The sequence below is a fragment of the Brienomyrus brachyistius genome, chromosome 3 (assembly GCF_023856365.1).
Source record: "Brienomyrus brachyistius isolate T26 chromosome 3, BBRACH_0.4, whole genome shotgun sequence".
Classification (NCBI taxonomy): Eukaryota; Metazoa; Chordata; class Actinopteri; order Osteoglossiformes; family Mormyridae; genus Brienomyrus; species Brienomyrus brachyistius.
In genome coordinates this window covers 30559004-30580149 of record NC_064535.1, presented here as the reverse complement: position 1 = coordinate 30580149, position 21146 = coordinate 30559004, and the positions used below count along the sequence as shown (strand labels likewise).

Here is a 21146-nt window from a genome sequence, read left to right as displayed (position 1 = left end):
GATGCTAATCGGTTTCTGATTGGCTGGTTGGAGTGTTGAATGAGGTAGCAATGGTAGCTCCTTGTGGAAGGGGCTTTAGCTGCTCTAAGTATCCACTTTGATATTAAATTCAAGGTTTTTTAATCTGCAGTAATTTTCTCGACTTGTGACCTGTTTCTGTGTTTCAGGACTCCATAACTTACCCAACATTCGGGATGTTAAAGAGTCCTATGGGCAAATACCAAAGTATCCCCACCTACCTGCCTTTTGGGATCAACCTTACCCATGTCGCGCTTCCACTCTTGTCAGTGAAGCTAGGCAGGAGTTGGCAGAGTGCAGATGGCTCCTTAGGTAGCTTTTTAAATATTTCTGATCTATATGGGTCCCTTCATATAGCAGATCTCTTTACTGTTCACTTTGCCGGTATGGTCCTTGGTTGATACTCCTACATTTTTGACAACATTTTGGGATCATCAGCTCTTTTAACTTCCTTTAATGGTCCCTGGGTTGGGACGATAATAGACTCCCTCACTGGCACCCCCACTTCTGACTATAGGGGGGTTAAGAGCTGTAACAGCAATCAGTGTTGCCATTATTGAATGGAAGACCAAGTCTTTGTAGGGGGTACCTGGATCAATCAGCATCTTTTCTTCCTGCTTTCCTGGTTAATGAATTTGTCTAAATGTCATTTGAGTAGACACAAAGGAATGACATGTTGTCAGAGGTTTGGCCTGATGTGTCCATGTCCTACTGGAAATGAGCTCCCTGCCATTTTCTGTTTCAGTTTAGATGAGTGTGGGTGAAAAGTACAAGAAGTAATCATCATCTTGCATAAGAGAGCGGTGTTTTGTCCCAAGACGTACGGAATGGCCGTGCCAATCAGGTATCATCAGTTCCCGCTTTCTGGGTCAGCTTTGAAACATTTATTCATGCCTCTGTATCTCCTGGCAGACGTCAAATTGTGTTACAGACTTCTGAAGTGGAATAATCAGTTTACCATTGTCTATCCATCTGGCTGTTTATATGAGTATATTTTTTCCTTTCCCAAAAATGGGGTCCTACTCTTTTGAAATGTTTCCTTGTGAATGGTGGACTGGAAGCACCCACCAAAGAACTCACTGCCATGAACTGAGAACTGTCAGACCTGCTTCATCCCATGGTTCGCATGGCTGCCATGTGATAAAGCCTGCAGGATATCTCTAGTTGTTCTGTTTAGTTTGGGATGCTCCTGTGACTCTATCTGCTCAGAAGCATCTCACATCACCAAAGTGATGATGGTTCGTCTGTGTCATCCAGCCTAAGATCTGGCTTTCAGCAGCCAGGCTTTCTTATGCTATGTGTGTTTGTTGTGCATGGGTCTACATGTATGTATGTGTGTGTGTGTCTGTGTGTGTGTGTGTGTGTGTGTGTGTGTGTGTGTGTGCACGTGTGTATACACTACACCTTTCAGGTACAGGATTATTCATCAGAAGACTATGAGCGATGTATTACCCAGACTAAAAGAACTAAGTAATATTAAGGGAGGTTTAATTACTATGTTCATTGATCTACTAAGCTGTTTGCATAAGATAAAAGGATTGGATTAAATTAAGTATTAACCCCACTGAAAAAAAACCTTTTATACTGAAGTGCTTGAAAAATACATTTCATTTGAAAAATATAGAATGTTTTTGATGATAGCCATATCATGGATTTCTTACATTCAGACAGATCCCAGCAGCAAACATTAATTCCACATATTTACATGTATTGCTTGATACAGCACTGTAGATCTTCTGAGTTTGAAGTTTTTATTCTCCCTGTGACAGTGCCTCTGGCCTAAAAGAGAAAATCCATGAAGATTATAGAGTGCATTGTGGGTATTTCAGGAGGACTCTGTATTATGGGGCTTTCTAATTCAATTAAGAGTGAAAAAATAGATGTAAGAATGACAGTGAAGTAGCCAGTATGCTTTGCTTCGTCTAGGATGTGTGTCTCATATGGTTAAATTAGCTATGGTTGTGTTACTGTCTGGGAAACTGGATGTAAATTGCAGCAGGACCGAATCATAGAAGGTGTCTGTGGGAATGCAGTGTGATCTCACGTGGGCCAGGCTGGGCTGAATCAGGCCAGACGTGCACATAAACTCCGCAGTGACCCTATTAGATCCCTGCACCTGCTCACCCAGTGTTACTGTGAGCAAGGTGCCCTTCCAAGGGCCTTTGAGAGACCTGCCAGCTGCTTCTATGTGAGGAATTTCCAACTTTTTGGGGGTCCCTCAGCCCTCTCTGAGTGACAGGGCAGAGCAGCAGGCATCACTGGGCCAGGCAGCTGTGTGCTTTTGGTGCTTTCCATTGTATTTTACAGCCACATTACCAGAATCTTCCCCTTGCTAATGCCATCTTCAGCCAGCATGTTGGTGCTATGAGGGCACATGTGGTTCCCCCATTGTCTCAGTTTCATAGTGTAAATTTATCCAGCTGATGACTTTTGATGAGCTGAGAGTTTCACTGGGCTTCAGGTAACCTCAGTGCCTTCAAGGGTAACTGTGGGCACTAGGTGACCCTTTCCAGGCTTCAGATGACCTTGTCAGGGTTATAGGGGGCAGGGGGGTGTAGTCATGCTGGATGGGACGCTAGTCCATTGCATGAACACACCCTGTCATGTAAGAAATTTAGAGACTCCATTTAGTCTGTGGAGAAGATTCAAACTGCCTTCTCCACAATGAGAAAGGTGATGGGATTCAAACCCATAACACTGAGGGTATGAGCCGCCATGCCACCCCCAATCTAATGATACTGCTTAAATAAAATAACTCAATATACAAATACAAATTACAACACAATTGTGAAAAAAGTAGAGTTATGGCTGATAATTACAAGGGGCTCACTGATTGTGGGTGGCCCAGCTGGACTAGTGAGAGTGAGCTGTACCAATATGTGGATCTTTTCTGTAGACCCTGTCTAAATCTATTTAGCTATTTAACCCTAGGAGGCAGAAGGAGAAGCAGGATGCCTACAGTAAGTTTCACTGGGGCCCTTAAATTATATAGGAATAATCCAGAAACTCAAACCATCCATGTCTTTATCTATGGAAAAAAACACTTTTGACTTTATCCTTCAAAGGTTTCATGTCCTCTGGCTTCTTAAAGCTATACCTTCTCTCACATTTTACGTCATTGTTTTTCAATGACATTGCTGGGATGCAAGAACATATATAAGCTCTTAATAAGAAGTCTTTGGGCTACAACAGAAACATTTCTATTTCAATTGCTTTTTTGCATTGATCAAAAGCAAGCAATCAGACATATATTGCTTATATGGGAAGGGAGTGTGATATGACCTAATTTTCAGATGCTCTGTTTTTGAGCAAATGTGAAGTTTTCATCCTGACTTCATGAATATTGCATAAAGGCAAAAATTGGACTTGACACAAAAAGTAACATAGACCGAACAATCAAGTGTTTCAGATATTATAGCCATATTTTTGTAGTCAGTAGCAGTGTTTTGAGGTCATTTGTTTTAGCTTTTTTACATTGCATGATGAGAAATAAAAGGTGGTGTCGCAGGAGCGTAGCAGGATGCCTGAGGTAAGAGGCTGGCATTGTATTCCCTCGAGGGTGATGCTGAGAAGCTAGCATAGTCATGATAGGAGGGCCTGTGATGGGCTCTGGACATGTGTAAGCACTCAGTAGATGTTCTCACACAGATGAGAATGATTTCCTGGTTACCGGTTTTCCAATGCCTTGTTGGGCAAGGTTAAGGCTTCTCTGGCTGAACACTGCAAGGGGTCCCTGTCCTCTCTGACCACCTGTACCAACATGCTGTGTGTTTTCCACAAAGGTATGTTTCTTTCATAACTCAATGACAGGGACAATATCCACCTCAGGGTTGGACAGACCACCTCCTCACAGGATCCTTACTGCATGTTTGACAGATGTTCTCGCATCTTCCAGTGGCACTAGATCCTGGATGTCCAAGGACAAGTACTGGTGGGGCGGTGTATCCACTAATGGATTAGCCTGGGCACTTGGGAGTATAGTAATTTTATGGCAGTGATCCTTAGGCTTTCCAAAGGCACGGGATGATTGCCATCTTTTGCTACCACCCCCAGCATCATGGGAAGAAAGGATGATCCCAGAGCACATGACAACCCAGAGCACAGGCTGTAGCATGCTTTTTTATGACCTGTCTAGTTGGCCTTCAGTCACTTTCATAAATTTGCCTTGTTGTCCTGAGCGGGCAATATCCACAGGCAAACACTATGCATATCCTCATTTAATCTTAACAAACAAATTACACCAAAATTGCAGGGGCGTCTCCAGTTCCATAATCAGTCCTCCAATTAAAAGTAAGATTGATGTTTTTTCTCTTTGATGTTGTACTTAAAATCATAAAATGGAAAAATAACTCAGAATTAGCTTAGAAAACTGGGTTGTAGGGCTGGTCAAAAGCATCCTTAAATATTTGATGATGTTTCTCTGTGGTGCTTTGAGATGCTCCCGGCTTCAAGTTTTAATTTCTAAGCAAAGTGTTTTGGTTCTGAGAGTCAGCTGTCATCAGATCTGTGGTCTTGTTCCTGGTGATAAAAATGACACAGTGCGATGTAGCAGATGTGCGTAAAAGGGCTCTGGACAATTGTCTCTGTCTCCCTGCCCTTAGAGCTTTAGACAGTGGAGGCAGGTCATATGACTTACTGACAGAGGTTAGTCGCATTTTTTTCATTACTCACTTTAAGACAATTACCTCAAGTGTTTGATTTACCTTTGGTTAGAAAAGGAGGCGGCACAGATTAAGGGCTTCTTCATAATGTATTGTTCTGAAGTGGAAACACTTATCACTGGTGTGCTATGAAAGATAACCAATGCTTTATTTTTGTTTTTAATAATTTTTTAAAGTAATTGTCATTGATTTATCAGTCCTTCGAGGACAATGATGTTCCATAGGTCTGTGCTGGCACAGAGCTGAACGCCCTGCCTCAGAAGTGTGAATATGAGGTTGGATAATATTTCAGTCCAAGGTCTTGGGCAATAGTGGCACATTGTGTATCAGGGTAATGACCGAATAGCCTTCTTGGGTTCTATCCTAGTCATCGGTGTCTCCCGTTCTAATGAAATAGAGTTGTGAAGCATGTCTCTGTGTAAACAGGAAATCCAATACCCAACATCCTGCAGCCAAGACAGTACTGTCAGCCTGTGAGCAATCAGTAAAGATATTCCCATTGTTGTTCCTTCATAAAACATGACCTTACCACAGGCGTTTAGCTGAGCCGACCGCAGATTCAGAAGTCTGACTAGATTCTCGTTCCGTCGGTCAGAATGTAACTTCCTCATTGACTGTCCATTTTAGTTTTGAAAAGGACTTAAAACCACCTTTCACATTTGTCATTTTCATTGAATTTGTGGGGTTTTTTTTCCTTCTGGAAATGTGACCCGAGATCTCTGTGGCTAAGTTTATCTCTGGGAGGTGTTTATGGCCTTTGAGGTGAATGAACAAAGCCCTTCCTCTGCCGACCACATTTGCCTTCACTTCCAAGTCTTCTTGTGTGAGAAAATCAGTGCTGCATTACTTCAGATTTGAGGCATTAGTTTAGTTTGGCACATCCTGAGTCTGGAACATGGGTTTGTCTAACTGGTATAGCTATTATTAGTGAAAGTGGGCAGGAGTTTGCGGGGATTCTCTAGTGCTTATTGACAGGGGGTGATGCATTAGTGATATATTACAACAGCCAAGGAAATGACTCTTACAGTACATGTTCCTTCCCCAGCTAGCTGCACCTTCTAAGTAATCAAATTCCTTCGTCTTTGTCCCGTAACCCTCTGTAATCGTCAGGCAAACTCCATTGATTTCTCGTCACTGTCTGGGAAGCAGGCTTTGTACGCTGTCATACGCTTTTAAGTGGAAGTTCATCGCTTACACCACCCACACACCTAACACCTCACCTCCCAGCGCCCCGGGTAGCTAGCATGTCACATGACACAGCCTGCAATGCTTCTGACAGTGAGCTTTGGCATTCTCCAAAAAGAGGAAGAATTAAATAAATATCTATAGAGGGTCTTTTAGTTCATATTGTGCGATTTTCTATTTTAACAAACTGCTGCTTGTTGTACATCCTCTGGGTGTGGCTGACAGTTGTAGGTATGTGTATTTGTGTGAGGAATTGAATCTGTTGTGCATTTATGAATGCAGAGTGGAATTGTCTGCTTGAGTTTCACATTTGAGCTTCTTTTCGGCTGGTCATTAGATGGAAGCTCATCCTGGTTTCACTTGTGGCATCTTGACAGCTGCATTCTTGTCTTGTACTGTCTGCCCCACTTATGCCCTCATTTGTACAAAAGCTGTTAAATAAACAGATGTAAATATTGAGCCATGGGCTTATATTAGGACCCAATTCAGTGACTTTCTCTGGGATAGTCTCAGAACCTTTTCACAGTTTGCCTGGGGGTTGACAGATGGAACTCTTTGGTTCTCTGCATTAAGAACCTTTACCTTGATTTTACTTGTTGAGGCTCTGCAATCCATGCTATGTCTGAAGTCATCAACATTGTGTAGTCTCCAATGTCGGATGAGGTTAAGCAACCTCTCTTATCCTAGGAAAGCATCGTTTTAGTTAAGGCCTCTAACTTGTGATGTTTAAGCTTCTGCACATATATTAAGTCCAGTGAAGCTCCTGTGGTATGGTTAGCTTAAAGGCTGTACCATAGTCCTCTGCGCTGGGAGGAAACCTATATTAAATAGGACGCCTTGCCTTTCTTTGTTGGCACTCCCAGCCAGTTAGGTCCCTGTGAATGTAATGATGGCTTGGATGTGTGACTTCCTGTCCGAAACCTGCTGGCTGTGAGCCGTGTGGGAGGAGAGAGGATGAAAGGGGGTGGTGTGACGTCCGTTCTGGGCACAGAAGGGCAAAGCCTGCTGTTGACTTCACCGGGACTTCTGTGGATTCTGGAATCTACAGGGTGGCGGAATCAGCAATGAGGATTCCACTGCCAAACCTACCACATCCCTTCTCTTTTGGAGCTTGTGCAGGGTGTCAGCTTGCCATCTGGCTCCAGGGAGACATGAGATCGCTCTGCATTCTTCTATCGATAGTGAATCACTTTGACAGTAACAGGTTCCCGGGCTTAGCCGAGGAGCAGGGAAGATTCCAGAGATACAGGACTAACTTAAGAGACTTTGGTCCTAGTTGATATACTGAAAGCCATCTTATTATGGATTTCTGGGATAAGTACATTCATATGTTATTGCAGCATGTTAATGCAACATCAGCAGATGTGCTGTTAACTGGTACCATGGCATAGTGACTGTGACAGGGAGGCTGTCTGGACCAACGATGAAAACAATCTGTTTTTATATTCCAGCAGATGAGCTTCATGTGGTTAAACAAGCTCTGCATCTGCATGATAAGTATGTTATGCAAATCTCAGTCAATTCCTATGTATCAGTATGACAACAGTCAGAATTTTGACATCTGTTAAACAGCTTGAATTGACCTGTGATTCATAACTACCCTGAAAGAACCTTATTATCCAGTAGTCCTTAAAACAGAATTCTGCTCCATTAAACATCCCTGTGAGATTCCTTCTCACAGATGAAAACTTTTATCGCACAGTATTACCTGCAAATACGAACCTCTCATCTGTACTTTAATGTAATGCTTCACATCAGCTTCAGTGTAGTGGGATATTGGTTTCTTCTGATTAGCTGTCCTTCATATGTCCTAAGACTACATTTACATTTACTGTAAACTATCAGCCCCTGGCAAACCTGAATGGTGGACTGGATGTGAAGACCTTTCTGGTAGGTACATAAAAAATTGTTTCCCCTTTTGCTGTTGTTATGTAATAGGGTGGGTGTTTGGCGTGGTTTGAAAGCTTGGATAACCAATAAGTAACACGGGTCCTCTCTAATAAACAGTACTGTGCAAAAGTCTTAGGCAGCCAAAAAAATATGTTTAAATTACTGTCATGTTGGTGTAAAACCAATGGCTTAGCCATTTCAAAACCTCTGCTAAAATATCCCTAATATTTCCAGCAACCATACAATACACCTTTGTATTTTTTTTACTTGACCACTAGCCCACCTCATATAGCTATTCAATATCTTGTTCACTTTTTAAAATAGTTAAGTTAATTAATTAAGCGAGGTGGTGAAATTTAATAAATACATAGAATGGTTTGGGTGCCACTGAGGAGAAGTTTAGGAACTGAAGTGGTGTTCATCTAGCTATCCAAGTAGATATCAGTAACTTTTTCGAGAACAGAAAACATTTTACTAGTTTTTATTGTGTTGCTTGTAATTTTCATATGATAAATGTTAAATTATATTTTTTTGTTCTAAGAAAATGTGCACTTACTACCCAGATAAATAGCGTTAAACATTTCTTTTGAGTACCTAAGACTTTTGCACAGTACTGTATTTTTTTTCCTGGGGAGGAGTCTTAGTTATAAGGATTGCGGACAACATCTGTAGCTGGCTGCGAAGTTATAGAATGATAGAGCTACATTAACAGTTCACAGAGAGGCCGAACTAAAGGAGAGAAGTTTGCACCCACATGTCTGTGACTAAATAAGCCACTTAACACCTTCAAATACTGCACTGACTTTAAGGGGTCTTTACAATGCTTGCTTCTAGTTAGGGCACCCGCCTCCTTAATGGAAGAGGATAAGCAGGAGCTTGTGACAGCCCCCACCCAGGAGATGTGTATACTTCAGGTAAAATATGGGTTGGACTGTCATGAATAGTTTAATTCCCACCTATTTTTCACTTATTTGTTTTTGTTTGGGATAAAGCAGGCAGCATTTCATGAAGTTCACTAATCTCACCCATGGTGGCTTTTGAAGTTTATATTTGCATAAACTGTGATGGCTTCTCTTGTCAGCTACACCAATACCCTAATTCTCTTCATCAACAAACCCAAAGGCCTTCAGCTAACAGAACTTCTTTTTAAATTGCTCGGTGTTCTGGTTATGTAGACCTTCACCAATATCAGGTAAGAGTGTGAAGAGATTTACATGTTCACATATGTTTTATTGAGTTTTTCACAGATAAACATATTAATGTTAAGGAAAAGGCATTTATTAGAGATTAGCTATTGCATTTTTGTGCTGTATATCTAACTTTAAAAATTATGCAATGGAAATGAAGTATAAAAGGCTTTTGATGTTGTCCCCCACAAGAGGCTCCTACTTAAACTCAAAGCGACAGGTATTTTAGGTACCGTAGCGACCTGGATTGATAACTGGTTAACAGATAGGAAACAGCGAGTAGTTATAAGAGGCACAATGTCAAAGTGGGCTTGCGTTCATAGTGGGGTACCGCAGGGTTCGATTTTAGGACCACTATTGTTCCTAATTTACATAAATGATATGGATACCAATATATACAGTAAACTGGTGAAATTTGCAGATGACACCAAGGTGGGTGGTGTAGCAGATACTGAATTAGTGGCTCAGCAGCTACAGCGGGATCTTGATTTAATTTGTGACTGGGCCGATACCTGGCAGATGAAATTTAACATCGATAAATGTAAGGTACTCCATCTAGGGAGCAGAAATATAAAGTACAGGTATTTCATGGGTGTCACTGAAATAAAGGTAGCTGATCATGAGAAAGACCTTGGTGTGTATGTTGATGCTTCCATGTCCCATTCTCGCCAGTGTGGGGAAGCAATAAAAAAGGCCAATAGGATGTTGGGGTATATCTCCAGGTGTATGGAGTTTAAGTCAAGGGAGGTAATGCTAAGATTATACAATTCCTTGGTGAGACCTCACCTAGAATATTGTGTGCAGGTTTGGTCACCATATCTTAAAAAGGACATTGTGGCCTTAGAAAAGGTGCAGCGTAGGGCCACAAAAATGATTCCTGGTCTTAGAGGAATGTCATACGAGGAACGGTTACTTGAGCTAAATCTGTTCAGTCTCAAGCAAAGGAGACTGAGGGGGGACATGATCCAGGTATATAAGATTCTAACAGGTTTGGATGCTGTTCAGGCAAATAGTTACTTCAGCATTAGTTTAAATACACGAACTCGTGGCCATAGGTGGAAATTAGCGGGAGAACACTTCAAGCTGGATTTAAGGAAGCACTTCTTTACACAGCGTGTAGTCAGAGTATGGAATACCCTTCCTGATAATGTAGTGCAAGCTGAATCCTTGGGTTCCTTTAAATCAGAGCTAGATAAGATTTTAACGACTCTGAGCTATTAGTTTAGTTCTCCCCAAGCGAGCTTGATGGGCCGAATGGCCTCCTCTCGTTTGTATAGTTCTTATGTTCTTATGTTCTTATAAGAATCTCCAGCCTAAAATAGAACTGGAAAGTTAACTGACTGAATACATGTTCCTTTTTTATATTTTAAAATCTGTATTCAACAAACAAACATTGTAAGTTGATCTTTCCATCAACAAACCCAAAAGCCTACAACTAACAGAACCCAGGCCCTCAGTGGGGGGTTTAGGCTGTGTTGGTTGGAGGGTAGATACTAAAACTGACCTGTAGTACCTAACATGTAGCCACTGCTCCATGATGACTAGGGGAGGAGGAGGCACGGACATGGCCAACATAAACCCAGAAACCTCCTGGCCAAGGCTGGATCTGCAGAGAGTTTGGCTCAGATTGGTGTGAAGCTCCTACAAACATGTGATTACCGTGTCTTGGGAAACAGATACACAGAAAAGGTGCCCTGTAGCAGAACGCTGCCCTAATCTCATAAGTGGTGTCAAAAAAGCCCCTGCATGGGTTCTTAGGCAACCTCATGACCCCCAATCACTGTGTTCCACACCACTATCCCCCATCTTTTTCTGCTGTGCATTCTTACATTGAGTTTGAAGACATAGTTTAATCCCACAGATTTTTTGCTCTGAACATGTGGTTTCCAGCTGGATACTGGATGACTGGAGCTCTAATGCAGTTGCATATTCTTATAGTGGTCATTTTTTGTATAAACCATGTGTATGTGACAAGGATAACTTGGGAGCAGAGATGTTTCTAAAGACCAATGCAGATTTGAGTATATGAGTGTTGGGTCACCTCCATGAGTCCATGTCCTCACCAAAACAAAAGCACTGAGGGTAAAGAGGGTCCAAATGGACATGTTGTCACGTTGTCTCAGTGAGTGTAGTAATGGGAATTGTTGTTTTTGTTGTTGCTAATTGATGTCACAATTTGTGCAGGGAGCAGTTGATGTGTTTATCAAGGACACAGATGCAAGGGCTGCAGGTTCATGCCCTAGGAGGAACCTTGTTTATAACCTTCAGCCCATGACTGCTTCCAGTGAAACGATAGTTACAACATATATGACACTTTAGGTTACATGGTTAGCTGAGTGATTCCTGGGAAAAGTGACCCCCCCCCCCCCCAGATGCCCACCTCAGGCACGGAACCCCAACCAGTTCTATCACATCACAGACTTTGAGTTTGCTCAGTTTTTAATGTTTTCTTGAATGCCCGTCAACAGGAGATATGACCACATTTGACCTGCTTCACAATTTTGTGTTATGACAAGACTACACTGGGTGTTTTATCCCTGCAGGGGAAGTGGAAATCTCCCTGCGAACTCCTTGACCAATATTTCACTCTGTGTCCTGTTTGGACTGGTGCTCTGTTTGCTCTGCCTCTTTGACTGCTGGGAGTAAAATTTGCAGCTCCGAGGCTGAGCTCCGGCTGTGTCACGTGCTCTCTGCTGTTATACAGCCAGTTTAGGGAATACAGTGGCCCCTGCAGACCGTTCACGCATCCTTAATGTATCTCTATGGCAGAACATTAATAAAGAGCTGATTGAGAGGTCCACCAGCCTTCAGTTGAGCTCTTCCCACCTTAATGGATTAATTACGCACCATAATTAGTGAAAATTGTCCTCTTATTCCAGGTGTAATTGATGACCCTCTGTTGGGACTCTGATGGACAGGGTTGGCAGAAACATCAATTTTACAAAGCCATCCTCGCCAAACCATTTAAATAACTCTGCAAGTTTTTGTCATATAAACATTTTAAAAACACCTTCAGAAACTTTGGACGGTCTACATTTTAAATATATATATATAGGTTGAAACTAATATATTTTTACAGCTTCGTGATATGAATAAATAGAACAAGAGTGACTGACTTAAGCGTCTGCGTCTCGAAGCAGCTCTGATCGCCCTCCCACTTGCAAATCGCGCTATTCGCATGATAATAGCATGATAATCCGATAGTTAGAATTGGGTAAAGAAATATGTGAATACGCCCATTGTGATTGAAATAAACAAGAGCACATGTCTGGGTAGTGTTTACACTGACCGGCTACGACATGGCACACGGATGTGCTGCTGCAGCTTTGCGCCAATGTTGCCACTTTCCGCAGCGAGTCTCATACCTGTGTAACGCTTTTCAGTCGTGTGCGAATGCGGTGTGAATACGCAGTCATGCGGCTATTTAGAACGTGAATAGCAATCTTCGGGTGAAAGCGGCACTACACGCTGCCTATGAAGGTAAAACAAAGAAAGGTGACATGGTTTATTTTTTGCCGATTTAGCCTAATTTTAAAAACTTTAATACTTCCGACAATGGACGTTTTGAAAAGAAGGATTTAGTCTTTTTTTTCATGATTCTGCATAAAGATTTCATCGAGATATAAACCGAAATACTCGAGAAAGATACGCAGTCGACGATAACCTCGTCCGCAGAGCTTTAATAATAGTGAATTATTTTATTTCAGTTATTTCTGTAATAGGCGCTGCATCATATTTATCGCATTCTATGGCACTGTGTTTCATTTTTCTACAAATAAACTGTGAAAAGGATTTTATTGTTGCTACTTTTATTGCGTTTCAAACTGCCTTTCCAAAGTGATGGGTGTGGGGCGCAGTGACATTCCAGACTGATGGGCCATTGACAGTATGCGAACACCTATCTCATCAATATTCATTGTGTAGACCATCCATCCATCAATTTTCCAAATCCTACTGTGTCGCGGATTGTGTAGACCACTGACTTTGAGAAAAAGAGTGTCACTCCAAAGTTCTAACACTTTAACAAACCACATAAAATTTCAGAATGTCTCATTCATCTATGTGTAGCCAACCCCTGTGTTTATAAGCTTCAGAGCTCAAACGTCTTGGCTAGAAATGTTTATAATGTGATTTTTTTACGGTTTCTCAGCATGTATGAAATTGATTTTTGAAAAGTGTATGTTTAAAGTTGATTTTAACAAAAATAGAATAACAACATTCTAAGTGGTCTCAGATTATTGGTGCTGAATAAAAGCACAAGTAACACTTTAAATAAATGTTTGTTAGATAGGTGAAATATTTTAAAATGTCAAGGCATGTCAGACTACCCTGACAGTGGCTGAGAGGCCTCAGACTCCAGGGGGTTAATTCTTCATTATCCTGAACTTGTGCATATGCAAGATTTACTGCCTAACAGTTTTCTGGTCTGTGTGAGAAGCCAGTGAGAGCTCAGACAGAAACCTTATTGCAATCACCCCAGGCTCATTGCCATTCTATTATACTGTCTTTTACTGAACAACTGCATGTTTACAGTTCAATGTATGGGTTCCTAGGGAAAAAAAAACTCCACTTTGACACTGACATTTTGGTATTTATTATCTTTTATTTTTATTGTATGTATGTCTGTACATTTTTGTAACTTTGTTTGTCTGCAGTTTTTGTTTGCTTTTAAAAAAGTTCTTTTTGTACATTTTTATTTTGAGATGTATAATTGTTCCTGATTCATAAATCAGCGCTCTGCCCGCTTCTCTGTCTTGCAGCTATGTGGGTGCGGCCTTCTTGGCATTGGAATATGGCTCTCCGTGTCACAGGGCAGCTTCGCTACCTTCTCACCCTCCTTTCCCTCACTCTCCGCCGCCAACCTGGTCATCACCATAGGTGCCATCATAACAGTGACTGGCTTCCTAGGCTGCCTGGGCGCCATTAAGGAGAACAAGTGCCTGCTCCTGAGTGTGAGTCCCGTCGTGCATATTACCCTTTCTGCTGCACTTCCCATTTCCCACAATTCCGTGCCAGTAGAGTGGCAAATGAGCCAGGCTAATGAGCCTTTGGGCATTAGTTGAGACTTGAGCTGCATTTGAACGGGGGGCTCAGATGAAGGCCTGTGATTTCACAGGGTCATTCCCACAGCCTGAAAGATGACATCATGAAGACTATAACCCTAACGTCTTGTTGTTCATCAATAATTAAGAACCAAAATAAAATGTGTCATTCTGTACATGGGTACATTCATTTGTAACATATTAAGCATACCCTTGTATAAAATGGTGTCAAATTAATGCTTGTTAAAAAAAACACACAAACCCCCTTTTAAAGCAGACAGATAGTAACTGCAGTGCAGAAAAGGCAGTGTGGGGATTTAATGCTTGTGTTTGCCGTGGAGCATCAACAATCCGACTGAATTGATCACTCTTCAAATTGCTAAACATCACATCATGTACAGCAGCCCGAAGGATATGAACATGGCGCCAAAACAGAAAAATAAAGGTTGTACTACTGTGGAGAGTTCAAATGAGACTCTAGAATTGAGCTTTTCATAGGATGTGTCTCTGAACATCCATCTTATTTTCCTGGGCAGGATGCCAGCCCATCACAAGACGCATGGACTATGGGCAATTTCAAGATGCCTATTAGCTTAATCGCTTGTCTTTGGACTGCGGGAGAAGACCCACATTGTAGAACATGCAAAATCCACATACACAGTAGTAGTGTGATTCAAAGTCTGATCCGTGTTGGTTTGATGCTACAATTTTACCCAACATACCACTCATCTCCAAGGCATCTTTCTCTAAATAACTCCTCATACTGTTATCTAGTGTTTGCCACAAAGGTCAGTTTCTGTCCAAATAGTGTTTACCATTGTTAGTCAATTGCTGGTTTTGCAGAAAAAAAGCAGAAAGGTGGCTGACAAATGAAGACAGCTGAGCTGTATTTAAAAGCTCATTAATCTCAACAGACTGCTTTTCATCACTGCGTACAGCACTAAGGTGTTTTACCAATTAGTCCAATTAGCCTCACCTTTAGGTAGCCATATCCTAGCAGTATCACTGAAAGTAAGCTAGCCTTCTAGTATTGTTTCAAATTGCATTTAATATCTTTATAAGCAATTGAAACAAAATTTCCACTTCAATTCAAGTGAATGGGCTGTTTAAAATTCTCTAGCTCCAAGATGCAAATTTTGAGAAGACAGCATGATTTTCTCTATGTATTATAAATTATGGCCCAAGAATGATGTATCTGTGGTCAAAGCAATACATAGCATTTTAAACAAGGTTTTTACATTTCTCAAACATGAGTTTGAGAATTGAGGTTATTAACATTCATGTGATTAAATGTCTTCCTTTGGAAATGATCAAATAACAGGTATATCATTAGGCAGTTTCTGAGATCCCCTTCAAAGGTGCAATGAGTTCCCTATTTTAGTAGTTCCTTAAGTACTATGCCCCCTGCTGTTCATTCTTGTATGTTCCTTGGAGCACATTTAACAGGGTCTAAACGACTGGCTCAGTTTAAACATTGTTCTCTTTTGAGTGGCACAGAAGCTTCCACCATGTGATACTAAAATGTGTACAAACAGTGTTCAAGTTTTACCATCCTAATTGAAGGAAATTATTTAGGAAAATGGAAAAAAGTGAACTGTGAACTGGATCATCACTCTTGCCCTGTGCCGGTCGAAGGCTTAGCACTAATTTATATACATTTGAAACAAAGAAAGTACTGGTATTTGTCGATGAGTTCAGGTGCTCCTTTGTTGTTCTCCAACCCAATGGTCTCTCTCTCTCTGTCTCTTTTACAGTTCTTCATTGTGTTGTTGGCTATTCTTCTGGCAGAGTTGATCCTACTCATCCTCTTCTTCGCCTATAAGGATAAGGTAAACATTGTTATCAATCCTGTAACTACCCATGGCTGCTTGCATATGCCAGGTACATATTCATCCAGTATCTGCAGGGCAATCAAATGCACATGCTGTACTGTGAAATTGAGTGATGATGTAATGCTGTACATGGTAATGGTGCTTGTAAATGCCCTTCTTTGACTCTGTTAATTACCTTCTCGTTATTGACAGGCGAAAGGTCAATCCAGACAATTTAGTTAGGTGTTTAGATCTGTGCCCAGCATGTAAGTTGTCTTGGGGTGAATCAGGATTGGGGGGCGGCATAGTGGTGCAGTGGTTAGCACTGTTGCTTCACACTTCTGGGACCCGGGTTCAAGTCTCCGCCTGGGTTGCATATGTGTGGAGTTTGCATGTTCTCCCCATGTCGTCATGGGGTTTCCTCTGGGTACTCCGGTTTCCCCCCACATTCCAAAAACATGCTGAGGCTAATTGGAGTTGCTAAATTGCCCGTTGGTGTGTATGTGTAAGTGAATGGTGTGTATGTGTGAGTGAATGGTGTGTGAGTGTGCCCTGCGATGGGCTGTTCTGCATGGTGGTCTACAGACAAGCCCAAGCCTGACAACTTACATCATTAAGTGAGGCATTACGTCGGCCTCCATGGCCTCCATGTGACTGTCCCAACGTCAATGTAGGGGCACAGGGAACACAAAAGGTCCCATATCAGCCTGTGAAGGACAGCATTTAGATTAAAAGTTTCTATCATGTGTTTTAAATTTATTCTGGAGTTAAATAAAAAGACCATTCTCTTTTGGGGGTTAATTTTAATTAAGTGTTTATTTTTACATGCAAAGTCTTTCAATAAGATCTGAAAGTGCATTTACCCCTTATTTTCAAATTATTTATTTGCATTCTTCACCAAAAGGTTGCCAGGGCCTGTTTTGTCTTTTAATCTCATTCTGATAACATTTCATAATGTGCTTATAAGATTTTATGAACTTAATGTAGAAAGATCTTGAATTCCTTAAATTACACATCTTAGAACCTAATTTTACTGGAATTCATCTGCAGGTGACAGGTTTTGTCCCTTACTCCATGTCCATGGTGTCAGACTAGTGACGAATGCTGAAGATGACTGGCAGTTTAAGAGTAGATCAGTGAGTTTTGGCTTAGGTTAATCAATTTGTTTCCGAGCACAGTGAGTTGCTTGGTGGCACAGATGGGATTGTTATTGCCTAGAGCCACTGGACATTAATCATTGACAGTTTTAGTGTGGTGATGTGGACTTTCCATTTCTGTAATCTTAGGATGTCTCTGAAACCTGGCTGTCCATGATTCACTGTTTAACCATGGGTTATTGGTGTGATTATTGTACTTACACTCTCAAGCCGATTCCGCCCACATGTGAGTATGGCAAAAAGCCGACTAGATTTATGTTGCCATTTGTCTGTCCACAACAGAATCTAAACAGGGTACATATATCTTATGAATGTCAATTTTGAACCTGAAAGTTGAGGAGAGAAAAAGATATTTTAAGACATCAATGGAATTTTACCCAGAATCTTCTACTGTTCCATCAGCAGAGTAGTATTGTTTGATTATTTTGATGTTTATGCTGGTTTCCAGTCCTTTTCAACACAATACTCTCACACTCTCCATGTCTTTTTATCACTGGAGTGAGGGACCATCTGACTATAGCAGATGGCACAGCCAAAGACCAGATTTAGAAGAACAGCCCCTGACGTCATGCTCCCAATCCAAGGTGCTCTGAAGCCAGGGTCTGCCTGTAGACCTGCTGTTTTAACAAAACACAAGCTGAAAATTCACTGTTTGCAGGTGCTCAAGTGTGTTGGCAGCCATTGTGTTCTGGTGCTTTGTGATGAATGGAGTGTGGCACCAGTGCTTGTTAATATGATCCTCATCCAGTGGTTGGTATGACATGAAGGCCCCATAGGACTCCTTCCATTGAGGGTCACCTCGTCTGGTCACTGAGAGGGTGGAGGGCAGTAGAAACCCAGCAAAGTAAGAGCTCACAGCACACCATCCTCCCAGGGCTGCACAAAGTAGGGATTTGACTGCTGGCCACAACCCCCAGCCCGGGCCAGTCTGTCCAGTTCCCAACACAGCAGGGACAGCCTGTGCACGTCAAATGAAGTAGAGTGTAACTAATGTGGGGCGGTGGGCTCATATTTAAAGGCCTACTGCTGGTCAGGATAACACAATGGGCGCCAATGACAGTGCAGAGCTGGAGGGAGTGCAACCTGAGGTCTGTGGCCACATACTCAGGGTAGTTATCCAACTAAAGAGTAAAGTTCCTCAGCACCATTATTACCACAAACACTTGACACTATTGAAGAGAACAGGATGTTATCAGCCAGGCACAGGGCCAGGTTTCTGTTAGCAGTAACCATCAGAACCTTACTAGAACTAATAAGATCTTGTCCAGCATTAGTACAGCCAATAGGAGTCTGTCCAGGACATTCACAGCCAACAGGATCCTGTTTGGGGCCATCAGAGCTAATAGACTCCTAACCAGGTTCATCACAGCCAATAGGAGTCTGTCTAGGACTGTCACAACCAATAGCATGCTGTCCAGGGCCATCTCATCTAATTGGGTCCTGTACAGAATTGTCACAGCCAATAGTATCCTGTCCAGGACCATCACAGCTAATAGGATCCTGTCCAGGACTTTCACGGCAAATAGGATTCTGTCCAGGACCATCACAGCTAGTAGGATTCTATTCTAGACAATGACAACTAATAGGATCCTGTCCAGCACTTTCACAGCCAATAGGATCCTGTCCAACACCATCACAACTAATACGATTCTGTCCAGGTCCGTGAAAACCAATAGGATCCTGTCTAGGACCATCCAAATTCAGTCTGTACCTACAGCCAAGGTACCCCTTACCCACACTCAAACAGTCCAAGGGCTTCTGCCCACTGTTTGATGTGTACTTGTGTCTTGGCAAGGTGAGATACAAGCCTTCTTTGACAGCTCCAACCAGAGAACACGAGGCTGACAGTGTGTCCCGCCTTCTATCAGAGAAGATGTGACAGATCCTGGAGGGGCTGCTGCTTCGTTTTTATAGAGGATCCAAGCTCCGTGTTGATTTAAAATAGAAGTTTGTTGAGTTGCTTCATAGTTGGAATCACAATAAGTTAAACATAACACTATACCACACACAAGGCTACTTCCCATTTTCATACTAATGTACTGTAATATAGTCTATGAGGCTGTATCTGCATGTTCCAGTGTGCAAACAGAAAAGCACAGTTATTTTTGCCATAAAAAGAACAAGGTTATAATGACAATAGTAAAAAGAAAATAATCCTTCATTTAAACATCCAGAGTGCCACATTGTCAGGTCATATGCCAGTTTTTGGTTCTTTTCTTCTTTTTGCCATTTTAACTCTGCAGATTTGGTTAAACTGCTTTGCAGTTTCATGCTCCCCGGTCACCCAGAGAAGGATGGGGTCCCCTTCCGAGTCTAGGTTCCTCTCAAGGTTTCTTCCTGCTACAGGGAGGTTTACCTTGCCACTGTCACCTCAGGCTTGCTTGGTGGGGTTCTGGCCGGTTAAATGTAAAGTGCTTTGTGACAATGACTGTTGTTAAAAGCGCTATATAAATAAAATTGAATTGAATTGAATTACTCCAGGGGCGGCGTGGTGGTGCAGTGGTTAGCACTGTTGCCTCACACCTCTGGGACCCGGGTTCGAGTCTCCGCCTGGGTCACATGTGTGCGGAGTTTGCATGTTCTCCCCATGTCGTCGTGGGGTTTCCTCCGGGTACTCCGGTTTCCCCCCACAGTCCAAAACCATGCTGAGGCTAATTGGAGTCGCTAAAAATTGCCCATAGGTGTGCATGTGTGAGTGAATGGTGTGTGAGTGTGCCCTGCGATGGGCTGGCCCCCCATCCTGGGTTGTTCCCTGCCTCGTGCCCATTGCTTCCGGGATAGGCTCCGGTCCCCCGCGACCCAATAGGAAAATGGTTTGGAAAATGGATGGATGGATAGATGAATTACTCCTAGCTGACTCCTTTATGTTTTCTAGTGAAGATCACATCATAAAAATATTTTTAAAATGTTCTGGCATTTGTCAATCTAAGAAGGCGTTTTTTTCTGGCCTTTTTTCCTCTGCTTTCATGCTAGGCCCAGTCAGTGATCTGGTATTAGGTGTTTTATCCTTGCTATTTCCTTCACCATCAAAAGTAATTTCGGTTGTTTTTTTGGTGGGGTGATGGGGTGGACAGTGAGATTTGTGAAAGAATGAGATATGTACAATTCCCCAGACAGTCACAAACTACTGTAGAACAACATCTAAGTATACAGATTCCTCTCCCATCTTTGCTGAAGTTCGAACTGATGACCATTATTATAAAGGTGGGATACACTGTACAGCAACACTGCTGAATAATAATGAACACTCACCTGTGACCCTCATCGGTTTCTGCATTTCACCAATAGCCCAACTGCATCTAGCTTCTGAGATCAGATCAGAATGGATGCATCCAGAGTGACATGGGCCTCACAAAGTACCTTTATCATGTTTTGAAACCATTTGCATATCGTGAGATTTTGGTTTAAATTATGGCAATTTATGATTTTAAAGTTTGCAGCACTGTCTCTGACAGCATTCTTCAGATAGATAATTCAACAACCACCACGCAGAACAGCAAGCGGCAACTTTTTGGTTTGAGTGGGCTGGAAAACAGCCAATCCCAGTCTTCCAGAATTAGACCCTCATGGAAGTGCAGTAGCATTGGTGATAGTGTCATGGATTTGTGATATTTGGATTGACCAGGGCCTTCTTACATGACCAAAAGGTTAAGCATAGTTGGGCCAAGGAACAATCACACACACCATAATTCCAAACATAACAGGTCCACATCAGAATAAACAAGAACAAGCAAAGATCTGTAGGTGGTTTCATGACTGATTGCTCAGTATCTACAGGGAGGGTTTGGCTATTGGCTGTCTCCGATGAATATAATATTACTAGTGATACTGTGTTCCTAGGGGGGGCATTTTGTGTTGTCTTTATTATGTATTACATATTACACAAATTACACTGTAAATGTGTGTTGAATTAGGCATCTTTTATCTGCTATTCTGTTTTAGTCGAAGATCCAATAAAATCTCAAAATTGCACTGACTGCAGACAATGAGTGAATACATTCCCATTGTACTGAAAAATCGGTACAGACTGAAGTTACTGAAGCTTCAACTTCATGTGTCATTGAGTTGTAGCAGTCTCATCAGCAAATCCCCAACAGCCATGCAGGGATCAAGCATAGCTGCCTGTTTCACTGGGGAGATGTGGAGCTTAGTTGCTTGGCTTTGGTCCAGCAGAGACCAACACTGTATCACTATA

At 42.0% G+C, this 21146-nt stretch overlaps 1 protein-coding gene across 4 annotated transcripts in view; it reads left to right on the top strand.

Moving 5' to 3' along the window:
* The window catches only part of LOC125738055 (tetraspanin-9), a 110197-nt gene that overhangs the window by 76585 nt on the left and 12466 nt on the right, over positions 1-21146 (top strand). For all 4 annotated transcript variants that reach the window (XM_049006580.1, XM_049006582.1, XM_049006579.1 and 1 more), the window contains 2 exons: positions 13702-13893; positions 15738-15812. In XM_049006580.1, coding sequence (XP_048862537.1) covers positions 13702-13893; positions 15738-15812 — 267 coding nt within the window. The remainder of the gene's footprint in view (positions 1-13701; positions 13894-15737; positions 15813-21146) is intronic.